This window comes from Haliotis asinina, chromosome 6 (assembly GCF_037392515.1).
Source record: "Haliotis asinina isolate JCU_RB_2024 chromosome 6, JCU_Hal_asi_v2, whole genome shotgun sequence".
Lineage (NCBI taxonomy): Eukaryota > Metazoa > Mollusca > Gastropoda > Lepetellida > Haliotidae > Haliotis > Haliotis asinina.
The window spans coordinates 44,644,595-44,666,948 of NC_090285.1; the positions used below are offsets into that span (position 1 = coordinate 44,644,595).

Consider the following 22,354-nt stretch of genomic DNA (forward strand, 5'->3'; position numbering starts at 1 on the left):
CGTAAAAGCAAGTGCAGCACCAAGGATACCCGGATGATATACTCCAGCGGAAAAAAATGAAAGATTAATAATGCCATCAGATTGTCCCATGAGCCTCCGCCTTCTGGGGATACGACTCTAGGCAAAAACGTACATGAAATTATGCATTTGAAATTACAAAATTTGAAAGTTCAAAATAGTTTGGCCAAACATGAAAAATCAAGTTAACAGATAAATTTTGCGAATCAAACAGTAGCTCAGGGCTTGGCATGACCAGCCGATTGATAGAGCCATACTGTTCTACCACCCGTCTAGGTGAAGACAGGGTCGAAGAAGTGTGTTCAGTAAAGGGAACGCGGTTACAGGCTCCCGGTGCCCTCGACCCCCAGACCCCCAGACCCCCATCCACCACCGACACGGGGCCGCAACCCACGGCAAACGGATTAGTGAACCAAATATGACCCAGGTCCACACGAGGGCTGGCGAGCTCTTAGCGTTACCCAGCACCCACCACGAAGAGGTGGCTTCCCACGGGTGCCTGCTCTTCACGAGTGCCGAAAGCATGAGTATTCGCTGAGGCTATCGATGCACAGAGCCACAAAACATGAAGGAGGCCACACCAGTGTATTGTATTAATCAAAATAACATTGCTCTCAGCGATAAACTGATTTATGCTTATATGTAAACCGTTTGCTTCGTGATCTTGATTAGTAGCTGTGCTGTGAGGCTGCATATGTATCACCACATGACGGTCTGGTTCCAGGGTTGGTATGGTCATGGAATGTTAATTCATTAAAGGCCCACCACATCACTGAAGTCTCAAACTCAGAAGCCTATCACAACTAGTTCCAACAAGCGACATAACGAAATCAAAACCGTGACGGCATAGTTGTCTTTTTATGGGATATTTACCTGTCCATGCCTAAGTCGGTACCTTTTTGTCTCGAGTATGGGCAAAGACAGATTTGTACGAACTGAAAACGACATATTTTGTATTCGTGAGTACCGTAGTTCGGCTGAAACATACCAGACATGTCCCGGACAAAAGGACCAGTCAGCGTGCTCATTTATGTATATTTTTGTGTGCTCATGAATGACAAAATAACAAAGACGATTACATAAATGGATCACAGTAACGAGGCATAAATATATAATGTCACTTTCTTATATATTAGGAAAATAGCATATTGACAAAGGTTCTTGTTAAGCATATGATGAATTATGGTTAATATGGTTCCACTGATTCCCTGCTTACACCTTTAAAACATCTCCAGGGTACACACAAACCTTAATATCTGTGGCGAGAAGGATATCACGATGTAAAAAGAAATTGTTTCTGTAGATATATTTCCTCTAATAATTCACTTGGGAACACTGCCAGTGCTACTTATGTGAAGAGTACGACGAAGTTTAGGTGTTGCGACAGAACCAGAGGTAAGTGTTCAAAACCAAGCCAACCCAAGCCTCCCCGCAAATGTTTCCTTGCATCTTTTTATGTTTGGTTTTGCATTTTACCAATTTTAAAACCATAATGTTCGGCCAGGTAAATCTGTGTGCAATCGGAACTATGCGTATTATTAACTAAACTAGAAAATCCCATGTCTAATGCAGATGAAGTTCCTTCAGTTTCTCCGACACAACCTTCTCCTCGTCTCTACAATTCTTTCCGTTGTTTTGGGAGTTGTTGCTGGGATTACGTTCCGGTCTCTCAAGCCGTCCTCTGATGCTACACAGTTGGTACAGTTTCCTGGAGAGCTTTTCCTTCGTATGCTGAAGATGCTGATGCTGCCTCTGATAGTCGCCAGTATCATCACAGGTACACTTACCACCTTCTTCTTGCATAAAAAACTTGTCATTGTCTATTTGTTGCTATAATAATATTAACACGTCACAATTTAATTCTGGACTCACAAAAGTCCAGAAACTCTCAGCACTGTGGCCACTCTCGCACAAGCGATTTCGCAAAATTAAACAGGCAGCTGTTATGTATGTGTGCTAAGGATGAAAAAATGAAAAAAATTTTTTTCGAAAACTCAAAATTTAAACTCGTTCGCCCATGGGCACGCCCATGGGCGAACAGTGGCCAATGGGTAGGCCCATGGGCAGGCCCATGGGCGAAAGTGTTTCATTTCATCCAGAATGAATGTTTTGGAGGTTGTAAATGAATGAAAAAATGTTAATAAGTATCATGACACAAATTTCAGCTTGTTGTGACTTGACTCTGCTAACTGACAGCGATTTTGAAAAATCTCGCCCATGGGTGAAAAACATATTGGCCCATGGACGAGAATAATTAATTTCATTGAAACTACATGTTTTTTTTTTCCAGGCTGTGCAGTTTTTCAATAAATGAACGTGTATTTATTATTGTCTTGACACGAAATTAAGCTTATTTTGACTTAATTCGGCTAATTAAGAGTGATTTTTCAAAAAGACTCGCCCATGGGCGAAAACCATTTGGCCCATGGGTGAGAATATTTACTTTTACTCAAAATACACCTTTTCCCATGTTTTGGAGGTTGTGAATGGATGAAAGTATGTTCATAAGTATCATGCCACAAAATTCAACTCATTTTGAATTAATTCCGTTAATTTAGAGCTATTTAACAAAATCTCAACCATGGGTGAAAAACATTTTGGCCCATGGGCGAGAATATTTCCTTTTACCCCAAACACATCTTTTCCAATATTTGGAGGATGTAAATGAATAAAAGTACATTTATGAGTATCATGACAGAAATTTCAACTCACTTTGACTTAATTCCTCTAAATGAGAGCAATTTTGAAAACTCTCGCCCATGGGAGAAAGACATTTTGGCCCATGGGCGAGAATATTTGCCTTCACTCAAAATACATCTTTTCCTGTGGTTTGGAGGTGTAAATGAATGAGGATATATATATGAGTATCATGGCACAAAATCCAACTCATTATGACTTAATTCTGCTTATTGAGACCGATTTTCAAAAACATCTCGCCCATGGGCGAAAAACATTGGGCCCATGAGCGAAAATCTTTCCTTTTCACTCCAAATACATCTTTCCTAATGTTTTGGAGGATGTAAATGTATGAAAGTGCCATTATGAGTATCATGACACAAAATTCAACTGATTTTGACTTAATTTTGCGAATTCAGGAAGATTTTTAAAAATATGCCAGAATAATCACTTTTACTCAAAATACATCTTTTCCCGTGTTTTGGATTTTGTAAATGAATGAGGATATATTTGTAAGTATCATGGCACAAAATCCAACTCATTTTGACTTAATTCTGCTAATTTGTAACAAGTACAAGAATCTGGACTTCCACTTAAATTTTCATAGCTTTTTTTATTGTCTTGGAGGTTGTAAATATATGAATGAAAGTGTGTTTATAAGTATCACGACAAAAAAAAATGAAATCATTCCGGTCTTAATTCGACTAATCTCTCTCGTGGACGAAAATATATTCGTTTGCTCGTTTTCTTTATTTTGCAAACATATGGTTTAAAAATAGATGAAATTCTAATGACAATTCAGTTTAATTTCGTGAGTTTAGTTTTATGTTGCACTCAGTAATATCCCAGCAATATGGCGGCAGTTTGTAGATAATCGAGTTTGGATCAGACAATCCAGTGATCAACAGCATGAGCATCGACCTGCACAATTGGGAACTGATGACATGTGTCAACCAAGTCAGCGAGCCTGACCACCCGATCCCGTTAGTCACCTCTTACGACAGGCATAGTCGCCTTTTATGGCAAGCATGGGTTGTTGAGGCCCTCTTCTACTCCAAATCTTCACGGGTCCCGAACACAGAGCTTTACTTCCAGCAACATATACAATACACTTAGAATACTAAGCCTTGAGATTCTTTTGAATTTAGGTATTCTATAAATATACCAAAATTCAACCTATATCTATGAAGTTGAAGTTATTTGTGTAAGCCCTAATCAAGAGTGACCAAACTCCAGTGACTATGCTGGGACACAATAATAAATGGTGCTGTGAGATCTTTAACCTGTATTGAAACATGTCTTGCCAATTCCGCTGACATTCACCAAATGTACCTACCTAGTAGTTTTAAGTGTACCTACCCAGTTTAGCATGTTTCGTTTTAATAGTGTGGTCTCCATTTTTAGTAATTCCCGTTTGCCCGTGCCGGTTTTTCCTCGTCCGAGGTTTTATGGGGTATTCTCCTATTTGTCAGACCAGAAATTATCTACAACAGGGGTAGGTCACTCGCTTGTTTCCTTTACCATTTGTACTAATTAGTATGCGCCTCCTCATGCTCCAATGCACACAGTGACCTGATTCGTCTCCATCGCAACTTAGGCTGCGTTTAACAGTACTTCAGCCAGTTTATTGTATCAGTCGAAATCTTACAATGAATGAATGAATGATTGAATAGCAAAAAGTATATCTGAATGAATGAAAGAAATGATAAAAGAAAGAAGTGCATATGTGAATGAATGAGAAAGATATAATAAAAGAAAGAAGTACATATGTGAATGAATGAAAGAATAAATGATACATCACGGCCATCCCTTCCAAAACATGCTAAAGAACGCAAAACTATCGTTAGATCACATGTGTTAACATCAGCTTGTTATTGTCTCCCTGGTCAGGCGTAACAATTGTCAGACAGGTTAAAACAACAAACTATCTGGTTGACTGCACAGCTGCCTGTTGACGTAGTATACCCACAACACCTACTTTTCCTGCGTAACCTTCATCTACATCACCACCCTTAATATATTGAGCAGAGAGCAAGGAAGGCCCTACAGCTGTAACCACTGAACCGTGGCGTCTCTCTGCTCCCAAGTTCCCAAGTGGGGGTGTCCTTCTCTACCTCTTCCATTAATCTTAAAACATCTAACACGCTCAACGCATGCATCTTTTTATTAAAATGTGATGTTATACATAATCATAAGAGTATTTTTATGTATTATTCAGTTGATAAATTATTATTCTGTGATATATATATATATATATGTATGACACGCTGGACAGGTCTAGGGCATTTTGTGTTAATTTACCATTCCCATTTTCATAATGCTTAAAAAAGACACTCATTAATCTATCGCAGAGTTTTGTCATTCCTTCACTCCAACATGGTTGCTAAATCCCCTATGATCATAGTATATCGACTCTGCCATACCCAGTTCACCTAATCCTGAGAAATCAACCAGTCATGACATACCCACATCGCCTAATTAATTTTCCGTACCTATCGAGTAAAAAATACATAAAATGGGAGGACGCCTTGTTAACTAATGGGAGTGAGCCTTGCAGGGAGTACCCTCACTCTCACAAACCCACGTATTGAGGAGAAGCGGCCGTGTTTGTCGGGGATTTTTCTGGCTTTGCTAAATAAATCGTACATAAACATGTAAAATATTTTGCTTTGATTCTGTAACTACCCACATTATGACATTGAGACCATTTTGATTTATCTAGTAAAATACGATTGAAGAGTTTTGAGTTTGAATCTTGCCACTTTAGCGCTCTATCTTTTTTAATGGGGCGTGCATACTAATATTTAGGTTGTTTTTAGTATTCCATCTATTTGTTTAAATTAACTGATTTACCTGTTTTTGCTTTGTTTGGGTTTTTTATTGCAAGTGGCCCAGCGAGTGAGTCTGCTTTGATACCTGTAAATTTATTCTGACGTTTGACGAGCGGGACGTAAACAAGAACATATATGGAGCCCCTGCATCAATACGTATTAAAGTGTTTGAAACATTATGCTAGACCATTATTTGTACACAAGTGATGAAATGTACCTGAAAGATCAAGGTTCATAAGAACGTACAAGGCACATTTCTCCTACCTCATTTAAGAATGTCCATTTCTGATTGGTTCACGTGGCCTTGCGAGGGAGAATAGATAATTTTTACCCCGCCACGTGGGAAAAGCCTGCATCCAGTCAGTGAACTGTAAAGCAGTGGTTCGAATCGACTATAGTTAGTACCATGTTAATATAATACATGAAGTCTTTGAATGTCATTTAGAAGTGAAAATACATAAGAATGAAGATTATTATGGATATCAACTTCTTTATGACAGAACACAACACCTGATGAAGGAGTAAGCATTAACTCCGAAACGTTGTGTTCTCTCATAAAGAAGTTGATATCCATAATAATCTTCATTCTTAAATATAATACATGGTTTCAGCTTGTTTTGATGCTCTTTTTACATAAAGTGATATTTAAACATTCGTTATGGTAAATACGGTGTAGCAATGTGATGAAGAGTATGCGGGTTTCTTCATCCCATTTCATCCACCGATGAGAATGGTGGTATCCTCTTTTGGTTCACACCCGGATTGTCGATTGTTTTATCAAATACACAACAGGACTGTCGAAAAGCAGTGGAGTGTGACAGTGCTCAACACTGTTCTAATGACACCCGGAGCGTCGACTACCTTGGAGAACTTGTGCCCGAGAATGCCCGTGAATAGCAGAAGACTCGTCTCTACGCTAATTAACGAGCTAAAACACATACACACAGACTTCGGTGAAAGAATGAGCTGCGGAACCAATTCCTGAATGATAGTCGTCGCACGAACAGTAGTCGAGAAAGTTGGCGTCATCGTGAATCGAGGGTCTGTGAGCAATGTAAACTGCATATTGTGAGACAGTGGCCACAATAAAGAATAAAGAAGAACTTGACAGAAGGCTTCAGCGTCTCAACGAGCAGCTCCAAAGACAAGAGATTTCCGTAATGAGCTGTGCTCATCAGACTGTCTGCCTCGCTCATAGTGACCACATTACTGTACTTTATAACGTATTTGGTTTTCCTTCATGTCCGGAGCGTCGAACGCCATAGTGTTGACACCTGATTACCTCCTTACGTATTACCCGAGACCTCGAATTTACAAAAATTTCAATTCAGTTTTAGACAGCCCAGGCAAGTCGTTTGTTTAAGGAGTAAGAGGATTAGGAGGCATGGTCGACTAGATTTCTTTGTTTAACTAATCCCACACGGCCTTCACCAATAGAGGGAATGATTTCTGTTCAGTTATGACATTGCTGTTCTCCATATGTCTCTATTTTCTCCACACATCTCCATGTTGTATTTTTGTATGTTTTGTAACTCTGATAGGGACTGGTGAACAAGCTTTACAGTACCTCACCCATACAGCATTTAATACAAAATATAAATGAAGCATGTGTCGTCATCCATATGAACTATCATATAATAACATATGCATACATATCATTACATCAAATACATCTTTCATATAAGTAAACATGAAAAATAGAATTATGGTTTGTTGTGTCTGACTAGCTCTTTGCAGAAACACTGAACATTTGTGAGAAGGTTTTTGACAAGTTAATTAGTTTCCTGTTAAAAAATTTAAAAAATCAAGCTTTGTGTTTTATGATAAAATCGTGGACGGATCAACTATTTTCTGGTTTTCACAGTGAATAAGTTCTTTTCCGTTCACCGAAGTCATCATAGACCACAGTGAGAAAAGGTCGATCTTCAAGCAGTAAGGAAGACCATGATAGCGTATGGAGTACGTGTGTCTTGGTCATCTCCTCCGCTATCCCCTCCCCGAATCCACACCCCACCAGGGCGTGTAGGACTTGTCTCGGTGAATAAAAAGGGACTCCTATAACCCCATATACCCCTAATCACAATGCTATAATTTGTCGTTTTTGTGTATCCGGTTTTGTGTATTCTGTAATATTGTATAGTACTGGTGAAGTGTTAATCAAAGCAATATTTTGCTTGCTAAACGAACCACATTTTTTGAGAATCAAAATATGTTTTAAGCACATTTCCAAAATTGAAATGCAGCATGCACACAATAACTAAATTGGAAGGAATATCGTGCCGGACAAGGTTTTCCAGAGCACCTGCACATAAATGTCAATGTCTTTCAAAGACTAATATGTGCAGGTCTTGCAAAAGGACAAAGCAGGTATGCTTGACAAAGTTCTTGCAAAGGAGGTTTATACACAACACCAAAACCAACCGGTCAGCTCGACGCCTTATAGAACAATCAATTCGAGATTTCCTTTGAATGTGAGATATTTGGCTGCGCGTCTTGCGCAATCAGTCTTTTTCATCCATATACACTCACGAACACCTGTTCATTTCAAAGCTGGTGTCTCCTAATGACCTAATGTGATCCATGGATGAATTTTGTAAATGACAAGTAAAATACACATGAAAGCGGCAGCTGTTATACTCCAATAAACAAGACCAGCGGACGAGACATGACTTTTTCGGTGCAAATTGTCGTAGGCGCTTTGCGGAAATTACGTAAGTGAACGCGGAAGAAACAGAAAGCGTCATCGTTCCGCTCAGTTTCCATTGTCTTTGCGAGTTATGCTGAGATACTCAACAAACTGAGATAAAAGTCAAAATGATGAAAAAGTGGAAATCAGTGTGTGGATTAGAACTTGAAAATCACTCATGAAGTCTCTGACAAAGTAATATCTGTTCAGGTCATGATCATTTGGAAAAAAATACGAAAGTTCTATGGATATACAACTTCTTATAAGGTAAGCAGCATTTCGGCGTAGCTGTTAAACTCGTTATCAAGAAAGGAATATCTTACAGGTAGTCCTGTAAGTTAAACCTTTGTTTTGGGTCGAGGTCAAAATCGTTTGGTGTAGTGACAGCGGTGTTGATTTATGGGATTAGACACGGCTTTTCTATAAAAAAGTAAAATGTGTGTCCTCAGGAAACGAAATAAGACACGTGTACCAGAATGTAAGTGAATCGATGTTAGCGAGTTCAATCAGTGACTTCAGTTAAAATGGGCTTTCAGTTCACTCCTTCCAGTAGTAATGAGTTATTTAGTTTCTTGGTAGAATTGCTTGCAAGGTGAATGTTGAAAATGACAGTTTTCAGGATCATTTTAACAACTTCAGTTATGGCAAATGCGCTGCTATGCTTCACGTTTCGTCCTACTTATTTTACGGGAAGATACCTTTGTGTAAACAGCTATATGTTCATTCTGAGAACTGGTAAAAAGGGAGAATATATCTCGTGAAAATGAATTTTGAAAGACTGCAGATCAACTGTTCCAGTTGTCTCAACAACATAATTTCTAAAATACTTAGAGACAACAATCACGGAAGCCAAAGTAAATCTGTGTAGCAAAAATAGTGAAAATTTATTTAAAAAATAGAAAAGTAAACGCAAAGTCAATCTTGATTACATTACGTATTCCTCATAGCCCGATATAATGATTACACATTAATAGTATGGATACGTTAATGTATAGTTTAAACTAATCTCCTCAAGTAATCGGGAATGGATTGTCAAGCATAAACATACATATCAATGCCGCTCCATACCAATAATATAATTACATAACATACATGATAACAACACTTCATGTTCCGCTCGTCAAACGTCAGAATAAATTTACAGTTATCAAAGCAGACTAACAGGCCCACTAGCTGTAAAAAACAAAACAAAAACAAATAAATTAATGAATCCAAATAAATAGATGGAATACTAAAAACCACCAAAATATGCACGCCCCCTTTAAATAGGTAGAGTGCAAAAATGGCAAACCGGTAAAATATGCCAAGATTCAAACTCAAAACTATACAATCGTATTTTACTAGATAAATCAGAATGGTCTCAATGTCATAATGTGGGTAGTTACAGAATCGAAGCAAAATATTGTACATATATGTATCATGAAATAATAATTTATCAACTGACTAACACATAAAAAATACTCTTATGATATGTATAACATCACATTTGAGTAAAAAAATGCATGCGTTGAGCGTGTTAGATGTTTTAAAGATCAATGGAATAGGTAGAAAAGGACACCCCCACTTGGGAACTTGGGAGCAGAGAGACGCCACGGTTCAGTGGTTACAGCTATAGGGCCTTCTGTGCTCTCTGCTCAATATATTAAGGGTGGTGATGTAGATGAAGGTTACGCAGGAAAAGTAGGTGTTGTGGGTATACTACGTCAACAGGTAGCTGTGCAGTCAACCAGATAGTTTGTTGTTTTAACCTGTCTGACAATTGTTACGCCTGACCAGGGAGACAATAACAAGCTGATGTTAACACATGTGATCTAACGATAGTTTTGCGTTCTTTAGCATGTTTTGGAAGGGATGGCCGTGATGTATCATTTATTCTTTCATTCATTCACATATGTACTTCTTTCTTTTATTATATCTTTCTCATTCATTCACATATACTTCTTGCTCTTCATTCATTCATTCATTCATTCATTCATTGTAAGATTTCGACTGATACAGTAAACTGGCTGAAGTACTGTTAAACGCAGCCTAAGTTGCGATGGAGACGAATCAGGTCACTGTGTGCATTGGAGCATGAGGAGGCGCATACTAATTAGTACAAATGGTAAAGAAAACAAGCGAGTGACCTACCAAGGTAGGTACACTTAAAACTACTAGGTAGATACATTTGGCGAATGTCAGTGGAATTGACAAGACATATTTCAATACAGTTTAAAGATCTCACAACACCGTTTATTAATGTGTCCCAGCATAGTCACTGGAGTTTGGTCACTCTTGATTAGGGCTTTCACAAATAACTTCAGCTTCATAGATATAGGTTGAATTTTGGTATATTTATAGAATACCTAAATTCAAAAGAATCTCAAGGCTTAGTATTCTAAGTGTATTGTATATGTTGCTGGAAGTAAAGCTCTGTGTTCGGGACCCGTGAAGATCTGGAGTAGAAGAGGGCCTCAACAACCCATGCTTGCCATAAAAGGCGACTATGCCTGTCGTAAGAGGTGACTAACGGGATCGGGTGGTCAGGCTCGCTGACTTTTGCTGACACATGTCATCAGTTCCCAATTGTGCAGGTAGATGCTCACACTGTTGATCACTGGATTGCCGCCGCCATATTGCTGGGATATTGCTGAGTGCGACATAAAACTAAACTCATGAAATTAAACTGAATTGTCATTAGAATTTCATCTATTTTTAAACCATATGTTTGCAAAATAAAGAAAACGAGCAAACGAAAATATTTTCGTCCACGAGAGAGATTAGTCGAATTAAGACCGGAATGATTTCATTTTTTTTGTCGTGATACTTATAAACACACTTTCATTCATAAATTTACAACCCCCAAGACAATAAAAAAAAAACTATGAAAATTTAATTGGAAATCCAGATCCTATACTTGTTACAAATTAGCAGAATTAAGTCAAAATGAGTTGAATTTTGTGCCATGATACTTACAAATATATCCTCATTCATTTACAAAATCCAAAACACGGGAAAAGATGTATTTTGAGTAAAAGTGATTATTCTGGCATATTTTAAAAAAATCTTCCTAAAGTCGCAAAATTAAGTCAAAATCAGTTGAATTTTGTGTCATGATACTCACAACGGCACTTTCATACATTTACATCCTCCAAAACATTAGGAAAGATGTATTTTGAGTGAAGGCAAATATTCTCGCCCATGGGCCAAAATGTCTTTCTCCCATGGGCGAGAGTTTTCAAAATTGCTCTCATTTAGAGGAATTAAGTCAAAGTGAGTTGAAATTTCTGTCATGATACTCATAAATGTACTTTTATTCATTTACATCCTCCAAATATTGGAAAAGATGTGTTTGGGGTAAAAGGAAATATTCTCGCCCATGGGCCAAAATGTTTTTCACCCATGGCTGAGATTTTGTTAAATAGCTCTAAATTAACGGAATTAATTCAAAATGAGTTGAATTTTGTGACATGATACTTATGAACATACTTTCATCCATTCACAACCTCCAAAACATGGGAAAAGGTGTATTTTGAGTAAAAGTAAATATTCTCACCCATGGGCCAAATGGTTTTCGCCCATGGGCGAGTCTTTTTGAAAAATCACTCTTAATTAGCCGAATTAAGTCAAAATAAGCTTAATCTCGTGTCAAGACAATAATAAATACACGTTCATTTATTGAAAAACTGCACAGCCTGGAAAAAAAACATGTAGATTCAATGAAATTAATTATTCTCGTCCATGGGCCAATATGTTTTTCACCCATTGGCGAGATTTTTCAAAATCGCTGTCAGTTAGCAGAGTCAAGTCACAACAAGCTGAAATTTGTGTCATGATACTTATTAACATTTTTTCATTCATTTACAACCTCCAAAACATTCATTCTGGATGAAATGAAACACTTTCGCCCATGGGCCTGCCCATGGGCCTACCCATTGGCCACTGTTCGCCCATGGGCGTGCCCATGGGCGAGCGAGTTTAAATTTTGAGTTTTCGAAAAAAAATTTTTACATTTTTTCATCCTTAGCACACATACATAACAGCTGCCTGTTTAATTTTGCGAAATCCCTTGTGAGAGAGTGGCCACAGTGCTGAGAGTTTCTGGACTATTGTGAGTCCAGAATTAAATTGTGACGTGTTTATTATATTAACGAGATCTCAGCTATTATTTCTTTTCTCATTGTCCAACATGAAATTGAATGAAATAATAGTTCTTTAATCAACGGAATGAATTCTTCTTATGTGGTATTTTTATCCTGTTGAAGATTGTATCATCACTGGGTTTTTCCTGGTATCCTGTGTTTCCTTACTATCGTATACATTTCTTTGTTTTGTTCCTTTTCATGGACATAACTTTAATTTCTTTTGTTGTTTAATAATGTCTGTTGTCTAAAAGGTCTTGGAAATATGAAAGGATCATCTGCTGGAAAGATAGGTGTTATGTCTCTGGTTTACTATACAAGTACCTCTGTTGCTGCAACACTAGTTGGCTTGACATTAGTCCTGACCATCAAACCTGGAGCATACTCAGGCTCGTCAACAACTGAAACAACACACAGCAGCGCCATGACATCAACAGTGGATATGTTCTTGGACATATTAAGGTAAGGCATGTTGTTTGCTTGTTGTTCAAGTCACACTTAGCAGTATTTTATGTTACGATATTGGAGTTTGTAACAGATAATCAACTGTATGCCTAACGCAACTTCTGTGTCAATTCAAGGCTTCATCAAGGCTATGTAAAGCATAAATTTATGGGGAAGTGATATTGACTCTCTATGTACTAACGTTGTTCTGTGTTTTATTTGAGATACATATAGTCAGGTGATCTCTTTGCTGTGCGGTTTTGTAAAAAAAATGAACACATTTATTCCAAATGCACATTGTATTGTTTAAGGCTTTTATCGTGGGGTTCACGTTATTTTCTGACAATGACGTTATATATCTCAAGTCGTGCTTGTGGTTGTTACTTTTTACATCATTCGTACCATCGTTCAATGATATATTGTTCTATAGAAACATAGTGCCAGACAATATAGTTGCTGCAACAATCCAACACTCACGCACTGAGACAAGGAGAGATGATGGTGGCAGTTCCGAATTCAGGAACAATACTGGAAATTCTTCAGATGTCATCATGATAAATCATCCATCTTCGACAAGGCAAACGCGGCTGGTTGATGGTGCAAATATCTTAGGTATTCTAAAAATAGAAAAGAAACATACATATGTATGATCAGTGGGTTATCCCATCCTAGAACGTGTTTCACGTGCAGGTGCATAATGACGAATATCATGTCACCAGTATCTCTTCCATTTACCTTTACGAACACCAAAGTATTGATATCAGAAACAACACTATTTGTAAAGATACGCCTATAGCCCTCTGTAGTTGCCCACGCAGCATATATCAATTTAAAAAAAATAACGCTGCATGTGATGTATATCAGGTGTCTTGAACATTGAAAGTTTAGTCAACTAAACTTCAAAAACATTTTGAACCTCCATGTCATGATATATATCCATGCCAATAATGCTTGTCATCACCTTCTATTTTATTAATAGGACTGGGGTGACAACCTTTATAGGCATGAGTATAGTTTTTCAAACGGCGTATGTCAAGGTCTAAGTTGGAAATGGTGTATTTTAAAACCAGTGTATTAGAAAATCGTATTTGAAACATCTAACTGGGACCGTGCGAGTTGAACTATTCTCAGTACACCGTCCATTGACGGTATGGATAGCTTGATTGAAATACATGCATATAATACATAATAAAACTGCACAAGAGAAATACAGTATTATTAAATAGACCTAACTAGAACCAGCCATGGTTTTTGAAAGGTTTTACCACCCAAAACCAAACGTCACAGTTAAATCGTGTAGAATGACATCATGTTTTTTCTTTCAGGTTTACTCGTGTACTGCATCGTTTTCGGTGTGACTCTTGGACAGTTAGGTCGTCATGGAACACTTGTGACAGAGTTTTTAGCTGTCATCAACATAGTCACACTGAAAATGATCAGACTTGTCATGTGGTGAGTCTAAACAGCTTCATGGTCATCTCAGGATCTGATAGATGCATGTTACAGTCTATGTGTAAATTTGTAAACTGCCTGAGTGTGTCACTCAAAATACGTTCATACATCACATCATTATTCGAACATTTTCATTTTTAAATATCTTGTCCCACCATATATTTCAGTATAATACATGCAAACGACAGACATAAAGATGGTGGATTAGAAAATGGTTTATTCTGAAAATATGTACTCGACGATAAAAACTACTGAGGTGTCAGCCATCACTTTTGTACGGAAGCGTATTAGGGCCATGGTGAAAACTATTTTTGGTGTCACTATCTCCTACGTAGGACTTATTATCTCCTACGGAGGATTTAGTATCTCCTACGTAGGACGTACTACTTAATGTCTCCTGCGTAGGACTTACTTAACATCTCTACGCAGGACCTATTATCACCTACGTAGGACTTACTATCTCCTACGTAGGACTTATTATCCCCTACGTAGGACGTAGTATCTCCTACGTAGAACCTACTATCTCCTACGTAGGACTTAATATCTCCTACGTTGGACTTACTATCTCCTACGTGGGACTTATTATCACCTACATAGGACTTACTATCTCCTACGTAGGACTTAATGTCACCTACGTAGGACTTAGTATTAAGTATTAGTATTAGTATTAAGTTAGTATCTCCTACGTACGACCTACTATCTCCTACGTAGGACTTAATATCTCCTACGTAGGACTTAGTATCCCCTACGTAGAATTTAGTATCTCCTACGTGTATGTCCTAGGAGATTTAGTATCTCCTACGTAGGACTTACTATTTAGTATCTCCTACGTAGGACTTAGTACTTAACATCTCCTACGTAGAACTTATTATCACTTACGTAGGACTTACTATCTCCTACGTAGGACTTACTATCTCCTACGGAGGACTTATTATCGCCTACGTAGGACTTAGTATCAGCTACGTGGGACTTACTATCTCCTACGTAGGACTTTGTATTATCATCTACATAGGACTTATCTCCTACGTAGGACTTAGTATTAAGTCCTACGTAGGAGATAGTGACACACACACACACAAACTTTTCACCGTGGCCCTAATACGCTGCCGTACTTTTGTCGATTGTAGCTGTACCGGTTTTTTTCGCTTGTGGACACATTTTACAGGCAATAGTTACCCATATACTTCTTCTACGTTTGGCACTTATAAGCACAGGGCAGTATAAAAGCAGCGTTGTGTTCCAGGTATTCACCACTTGGGATACTGTTTCTTGTCACTGGACAGATAATGTCCACAAGAGACCTGACGGAGACTGGACAAACACTGGCTGTCTACATTGTAACTGAAATGGCCGGATTGGCAGTCCATTCACTGGTGGTCCTTCCTGTTTTGTATTTCATACTGACCAGAAAGAACCCATATGCTGTATACACTAAGGCAATACAAGCTCTACTGACAGCTTTTGCAACAAGTTCCAGGTATATACTTACTCAGTTTCACCATTCGTTTGTTTATTTTTCAGGAAATACTTAATTGCGACCATTATGACTGATATATCCGTCACCTGTTGACATTTGATGCGCATCTCACATTTGGCCATATCCACGATCCTTTCATGGTTGGATTACTGCAACAGCCTAGTGGGTCATCACGTTTGCACGCACCATCACCAGAAGCAGAAAGCAGTAACACATCACACCTGTCCTTGTCAAGCGCCAATGGCTGCTTATCAAGGCAAAGATCAAAGATAAGATCTTGTGCCCATATCGCTGTGTCAAAAGCTCCACTCCACCCTACTTGACCAACGGGGTGAAGGAGAATGTTCCCCTCTAGATACATCAGATCAGCTAACAACTCACTGCTCACAATTCCCACAGCCAACTGAAATCTGACATAGGCGCTTCTCTTTCACATCCGATTCTCTCTGGATTGATCTACCTTTCTTCATTAAAAACTCTGAAACACTGTCTCTCTTCCAATTAAAGTTAAAACCTTCCTCTTCCGAAACTATCACCCTGATGCCTAGTGTCCTTGTCTTATCACCGAGACAATGAGAAATGATTTGGTGTTTGGAGACAGTGGGCTATGAACAATAGGTTATTATTATTATTACCTGTTTGCCGTTACCACGTTCTGTTTCTTATTTTACCATGCTAAGGTTATACAATGCTAAGTTTATACGAGGACATCCAGATATGACTTCTCAATTATTGAAGGGAACTGTCACGGCAAGGTCAGAGGTCAGAAATGTCTCAATGGAAATACTGAAACATTTGGGTATATATTTTTGTCGAATGTAATGAAACATACGTCGCTAAACGGTATACATACTTTTCCTGACATATTTCCTGCTTTGGAAAGGTACAAAGTGAGCCTTCGAAAATGCTCATTTCACCATTGTCAGTCAATTCCATTTGCATGCATGTCACCAAACCAAACATGCCACAATTCCAAGAAGAAGATGTACCACCACCTTAACCCACTGGGTCATAATATCATTTTAATACTTTAATTATGATCCAAATCTTGAAGTGAAGGATGTAGAGGTGCCACGTTTCTTTCTATATTTCATTTAAGTTTATCAGATATTTGCATGTAGGAGATGTTCATATTTACTCCATAAGAATCCATTCTTTAGAATGTTATCTGACACATACACCACTTCACCGCCATACTGTGTGAAGGTAGTCTAGAGTTAAAAGGCAGCACCTGTTTTGCATGTGAGCTGCAGACGTCATGATCGTAATACGTTTGTTTCCAGTGCCGCCACACTGCCGGTGACGATGCAGTGTGTCGAGGAGCGGATGAAGGTGGACGCACGGATTTCCCGTTTCATCCTCCCAGTTGGGGCCACCGTCAACATGGACGGCGGGGCTGTGTACGCTGCCATTGCTCCTGTGTTCATAGCTCAGTACAATGGAATCAGCCTATCGTTTGACAGTGTGGTAATTGTAAGGTATGTTGCTGATCCTGTTTGCCTGGAAGAAGTTTCAATTGCATTGCATTTATCAAAACGTCATTCAGTTCTCAAAATATGATTCGTCATTGAGTCATCAAGATGACACGCTGGACAACATTGTTTCCACTTCTGACAAGTTTCAAACCACAATCTAAAATAATAATTATGGACAGGTGAAGGTCCCGGGGTAGAAGAGGTCTTCAGCAACCCATGCTTGCCGCAAAAGGCTACTCTGCTTGTGGTAAGAGACGACTAACGGGATCGGATGGTCAGGCTCGCTGACTTGGTTGACACATGTCATCGGTTCCCAATCGATGCTCATGCTGCTGAACACTGGATCGCCTGGTACAGACTCGATTATTTACAGACCGCCGCCAAAAAACTGGAATATTGCTGAGTGCGGTGTAAAACTAAACTCACTCACTAACATAATATGACGTATTCCAGTTTAACGGCTATCCTAAGCAGTGTTGGAACTGCCGGTGTTCCTGGTGCTGGACTGGCTGTCCTGCTGCTTGTCCTGAGATCTGTTGGACTCCCTGATCGGGGTGTCTCTTTCTTGTTCACTGTCGATTGGCTGATGTAAGCTTTCTTTACTACTCTCATCTCCCAATAATTAATAGGAGTTTGCAAAAGTGTACACAGTGACGTTTACTGAGGTGAACAGTTACTGGTTTTCTTCTGGATAACTTACATCACGATAAGTTGAGGGGAACTGTTGATATCTTTTCTCTAACACTATTTCGACAGTTCTCACAGGATTACAAGTAATGTTGTCTTCAAAGTTCTTACTGTCTACCTAATCTGTTGCAGTAATATTCTCTGATTTGTCTCATTAACATCCTAAACACTGGTTTTCCTTGCCGAGCCTTACATATGAATATATACATAGGAATATTTATCCTACCTCACACATTAATGTCGTTTTCTGACTGGCTAAGCGCTCTTATATTATTTTCAATGTACCCCACTTACACGCGAGGTTCATTTCAACCTACCCGGCTGTCAATGGCAACTCATTCGGAAGTTCGTGGTAGTACTTCTTTATCTCGAATAACATTGAAACAAGCATGATGAGTGAAAATTACCGATGTTTTGCGAATGCAAATCGATGGAAGGGAGATAACTTTCTTGCTTGCAGAATCTAGCGATGACCACGAAAACATTTGCCTCGCGTTCCAATGAATAAATTTTGACAAAATGTTCAGATGTAGTCCCTGTGAATATTAAGAAGGGATCTACACCGCGACGACTTTACTAAGATAATACCTGCGAGGAAAACAACAAGATACAAGATTCGAATCGTTTTATTGACACAGGTTGGTTGAAGTGAACGATCCGACACCCATCCTTCAAACAGCTCAAAATTAGCATTGAGGTGTTCGGAAAGATTAGTAAGTTGTTCACTGGTTCCTCGGGGCCCAAGGGTTGATGTACCCTCTATGTTTGTATATGGCATCCTCATCCTTTGGACTAGGGAACATAAACCAACATAAAGGGTACATTAATCCATGACCCCCTCGTGACCAGTGACCAACTTGTAATGTACACATCCTGTTGAAAGAACTAAACTGCTGTTGACGGAACAAAACTTTCTCATAATATATTCCAGGGATCGTTTCCGCACAACGGTAAATGTGGCAAGTGATTGTCTAGCCGTAGGAGTTGTCTCCCACTACACAAAGATCCCGCCACCTGACACATCGGAGACACAAAGTGAACCTCTGCCGGAAGAGCAGGAGATGCTGGAGAAGGACCTGGTGTGATGCCCAAAAATTCTCTTTGCGCCATCAGTATTTTATGTTTTATCAAGCGCCTTCTGTCACAAAATCTGCCCAGATATAACACAACAGACTGTAAATATCACTTATTGCATATCATAATGAATACTACACACAAACCCATCCCAGTTCCATTGTTAAACCTAGAAAATATCCAGTTGCACTACATCAGTTTTTCTTGACACTTTCAACAGTTAGAACACAGTTTACTTCTTAAATTATTAAATGTAGGCATTTGTTCTATTTCAAGGAAGTGTTTCAGTGTCTAATTCAGAACAGTCGTCGTCCAAATACTTATAAAAACCAAAAACTATGTAGCCAAGTCGTATGAGACTCGCCTCCGCAGTATACATTGTCTTGTCAGCTACCCTGTTCCTCTTTGTCACTTCCATTAATTACTGTATATGACATTTATGACCTTTATTGGTCATCCCCCTTGGATGTGCCATCATATCAACTGTACAAAGAAGTATTATTGTTTCTCTATCTGTCCATTGTTGAGTCTTTGCCTGTCCATTGTCAAAAACTGTATATATGGTCACATCTATGTTGTAAAAGTCGAGTCCGGTATTCCGACTGTTTCTGTAGGGACAGGATAATGCCGCTCGTAGGAAACGCGCTGGGGTTGAGCTGGAACTCCGCTCCCCTCATTATACTTGTTTGTCATGTTTTCATCTTCATCAGTTCTTGTTCGCCAACCTATTCTTCGCTTTCAGCAGCGTATTCATGTGTCGTCGTCAACGTATTGGACGTTCGGTATGTGTAATTCTGTATGTGATTTCCTTGTCAACCACTTCCACGCGTTGACAGAAGTTATTACAAATATAACTCGTTTTCAAATCCTTTGTCTTGACAGCCGAGCTTACGAATGTTTGGACTTTAACACTATCACGCCGAAGACAGATTCGATTCCACCATATGGGTACAATGTGTGAAGCCCATTTTTCGCGTCCCCTGTCGTGATCTCCTGGAATGTTGCTAAAATCCAGCTAGTTCACTTACCCTCTGATGCTGAATTGAATCCAGATTCTTTTAAGGTCACACGCAACGTAAAACACAACATTGCAGATTCTGGTACCTTTCGGTATGCACTTACCGAAACAAATCATAAAAAATGCCAATTGAACCCATAAAGTTAAAAAAAAAACGCGATGAAAAAAAGCACGCGAAATCGGAGTTCAAACGTTTCACTAAATTCCCCCCAGCGCTGGGGGGAAAGCTGGTTTCAACTGCTGTGCTGCGCTGCGTCCATAACGCATGCGCAGTGAATAGATTCGCGGAGCTTGAAACAGTATGCATGCCCAGCGTTTGAGATCGTGAGCAGTAATCTAATCTTGGTTGTGTACACAAACAAGTAAATAGTCTACTCGTAAAAATACAAACTTGTTGATTGTGGTAAGCAGTCTCTGTCACAAAGAAAGCTCAATGTCTGGTTTATTCACACCTATATGTCTGCCTGCCTGTCTGCTAAAGACAACAAGCAGTGCACAGCTTCAATCATTGACCACGTGCAATTTGAAATTAACACCTATCAGACTATACGACATAAAGAAAATAAGTTGATTTATGACTCGTGCACCCGAGTCCCGTTTCTGCCTCATTATGTAATTAGGCACGCGTGATACACATGACATGTTTTTACGTCTGTGTGTTGCAAACAAACTACATTCATTTTTTTTCGGATGACTGGATCTGACGGAAACTGGTGCAAACTCTTGTCGGTTTCAAGTCCTGCTTTGGACGAATGACAGATTTCAGCCACGCAGTAGTTTACCATCTCTACTGACATGATTTTTGATTGGATCGAGCGCAAATTCAGAGAACATGTATTTTCAAACCCCAACATCTCTGTATACATTCTTCATGGATAATGACTTCTTTTAGTGTATATGATTTTGTTTGACAACAGTATATGAATCCATACTGAAACGACGCATCAAGTACACAAACAGAAGTTGTTATCCATAAAGAATCTTACTTTCTTGTGACTCGCTATACTAAACAGATTATCTTTCTGTACACACAATGAAGTCTCAGCATATCGGCAAATGAAACAGCCAATCGGAAACGTACGTTACACTTGAGTGCACATCCACCCGCTATGACTGGGTTCGGTCTCCCGAGGGCTTCGTTTCGGGGGAAGTAAGCCCAAGTACAAAATATTGCACTTTTGAATCGCGATTGTACGCTTATAATTTTGTTTATTTGGTTTTTTTTATATAAAAAAAGCAGCAATGTATATTATATGTCATGAATAAGTGATAAATGTGTTTTATTTATGTTTGATGTTTTTGTTGCATGTGACCTTTAAGGTTGCTTTGATACACTCAACCATAAATGATGGACCAGTAATCACATTGAAAGTTCTGTAGAGGGGGATATGTTTTCCCTGTACGTATTTGGTTCATGAGGAATGCCTCGCGAACATGGCACATAATTTAACTGGAAAGAACAATAGGCACACTTCTCTGGAACGGTGAGTGAACATTGCAAGTTTATTCAAATCGATTGACACGATCAATGTACATCCAAAACAGGTCTGTTCCGGGTCGACTTTCGGCCATTAAGTTATTATAGTTTCTGAGAAATGCAAGAACCTCGTCTACAAATCGTCTAAGATTTCCCGTAGATGCGTATCCTGATGCATAGCGTTTTATTTTTGTTTTCAATTCATAGTTTGCGTAACTGACAAGGATTGACGAGAAATTCAGAGTATTGTATTGGAAGCAGTCGCTTGTATTGAGTGTTGCGTTCACCTCACGATAAGTCATTCAAGATCCACATGCAAAAGCATCAGTCTCTGCCAGTCCTCCACCCGAATTACCCAATAACCTACTTTTATACTCATTAATGTTGTTGTTATATGTATCAATGCCAGTGTATGAATGTGCTTTGGAAACATTTTGCGGATGACATTTGATTTATGCTTTTAGGTATCTCACTAAACGTCTTCTCATGTTCCTCTCTGAGTTCTCAACAAGTTCAGCCAGAAACAAGTATTATACAGAAACAAGTATTTCTTGCATAATGTACCAGGGCGCTCTAGATGATATTTCATTTATGCATGTACGTATCTCATGAAATACCTTCTCATGTTCCTTTCCTTTCCAACTATTTCACACACGGCATTTTGATTATCTTAATTCTTAGTCACAGCTAAAGTCATTGATGCAGCGATTTCTGTAAGTATGGTTATTTTAAGAATACAATTGACAACTGAATCATTTTTCTTTGTTCTTTGATGGTTTCAAAACAACTTTCACCCTGATATTCACCATGCGACAAGAACTCATATTTTCAACGGTTCGTTCGAATCTTGTATTTGACTTGAGCATGTGATATAATTCAGTCAGCCATCGCAATAACTGGAACTCTTTGTAATAGTGT

General features: G+C 38.8%; 1 protein-coding gene across 1 annotated transcript; it reads left to right on the forward strand.

The window, feature by feature from the left end:
* Positions 1-1,590: 1,590 nt before the first annotated feature.
* Positions 1,591-18,952, forward strand: LOC137287322 (excitatory amino acid transporter-like). The gene is made up of 8 exons (XM_067819567.1): positions 1,591-1,795; positions 12,587-12,794; positions 13,207-13,388; positions 14,102-14,228; positions 15,472-15,705; positions 16,989-17,183; positions 17,634-17,768; positions 18,799-18,952. Exons 1-8 carry the CDS (start codon positions 1,591-1,593, stop codon positions 18,950-18,952), a joined length of 1,440 nt encoding a protein of 479 aa, XP_067675668.1.
* The last annotated feature ends 3,402 nt before the right edge of the window (positions 18,953-22,354 follow it).

Bases quoted from the DNA above. Each gene is read 5' to 3' on its own strand.
- LOC137287322 (XM_067819567.1), top strand. From the start codon at position 1,591: ATGAAGTTCCTTCAGTTTCTCCGACACAACCTTCTCCTCGTCTCTACA. The intron at 12,795-13,206 runs GTAAGGCATGTT...ATTGTTCTATAG, and splicing joins ATGTTCTTGGACATATTAAG to AAACATAGTGCCAGACAATA. The intron at 15,706-16,988 runs GTATATACTTAC...GTTTGTTTCCAG, and splicing joins GCTTTTGCAACAAGTTCCAG to TGCCGCCACACTGCCGGTGA.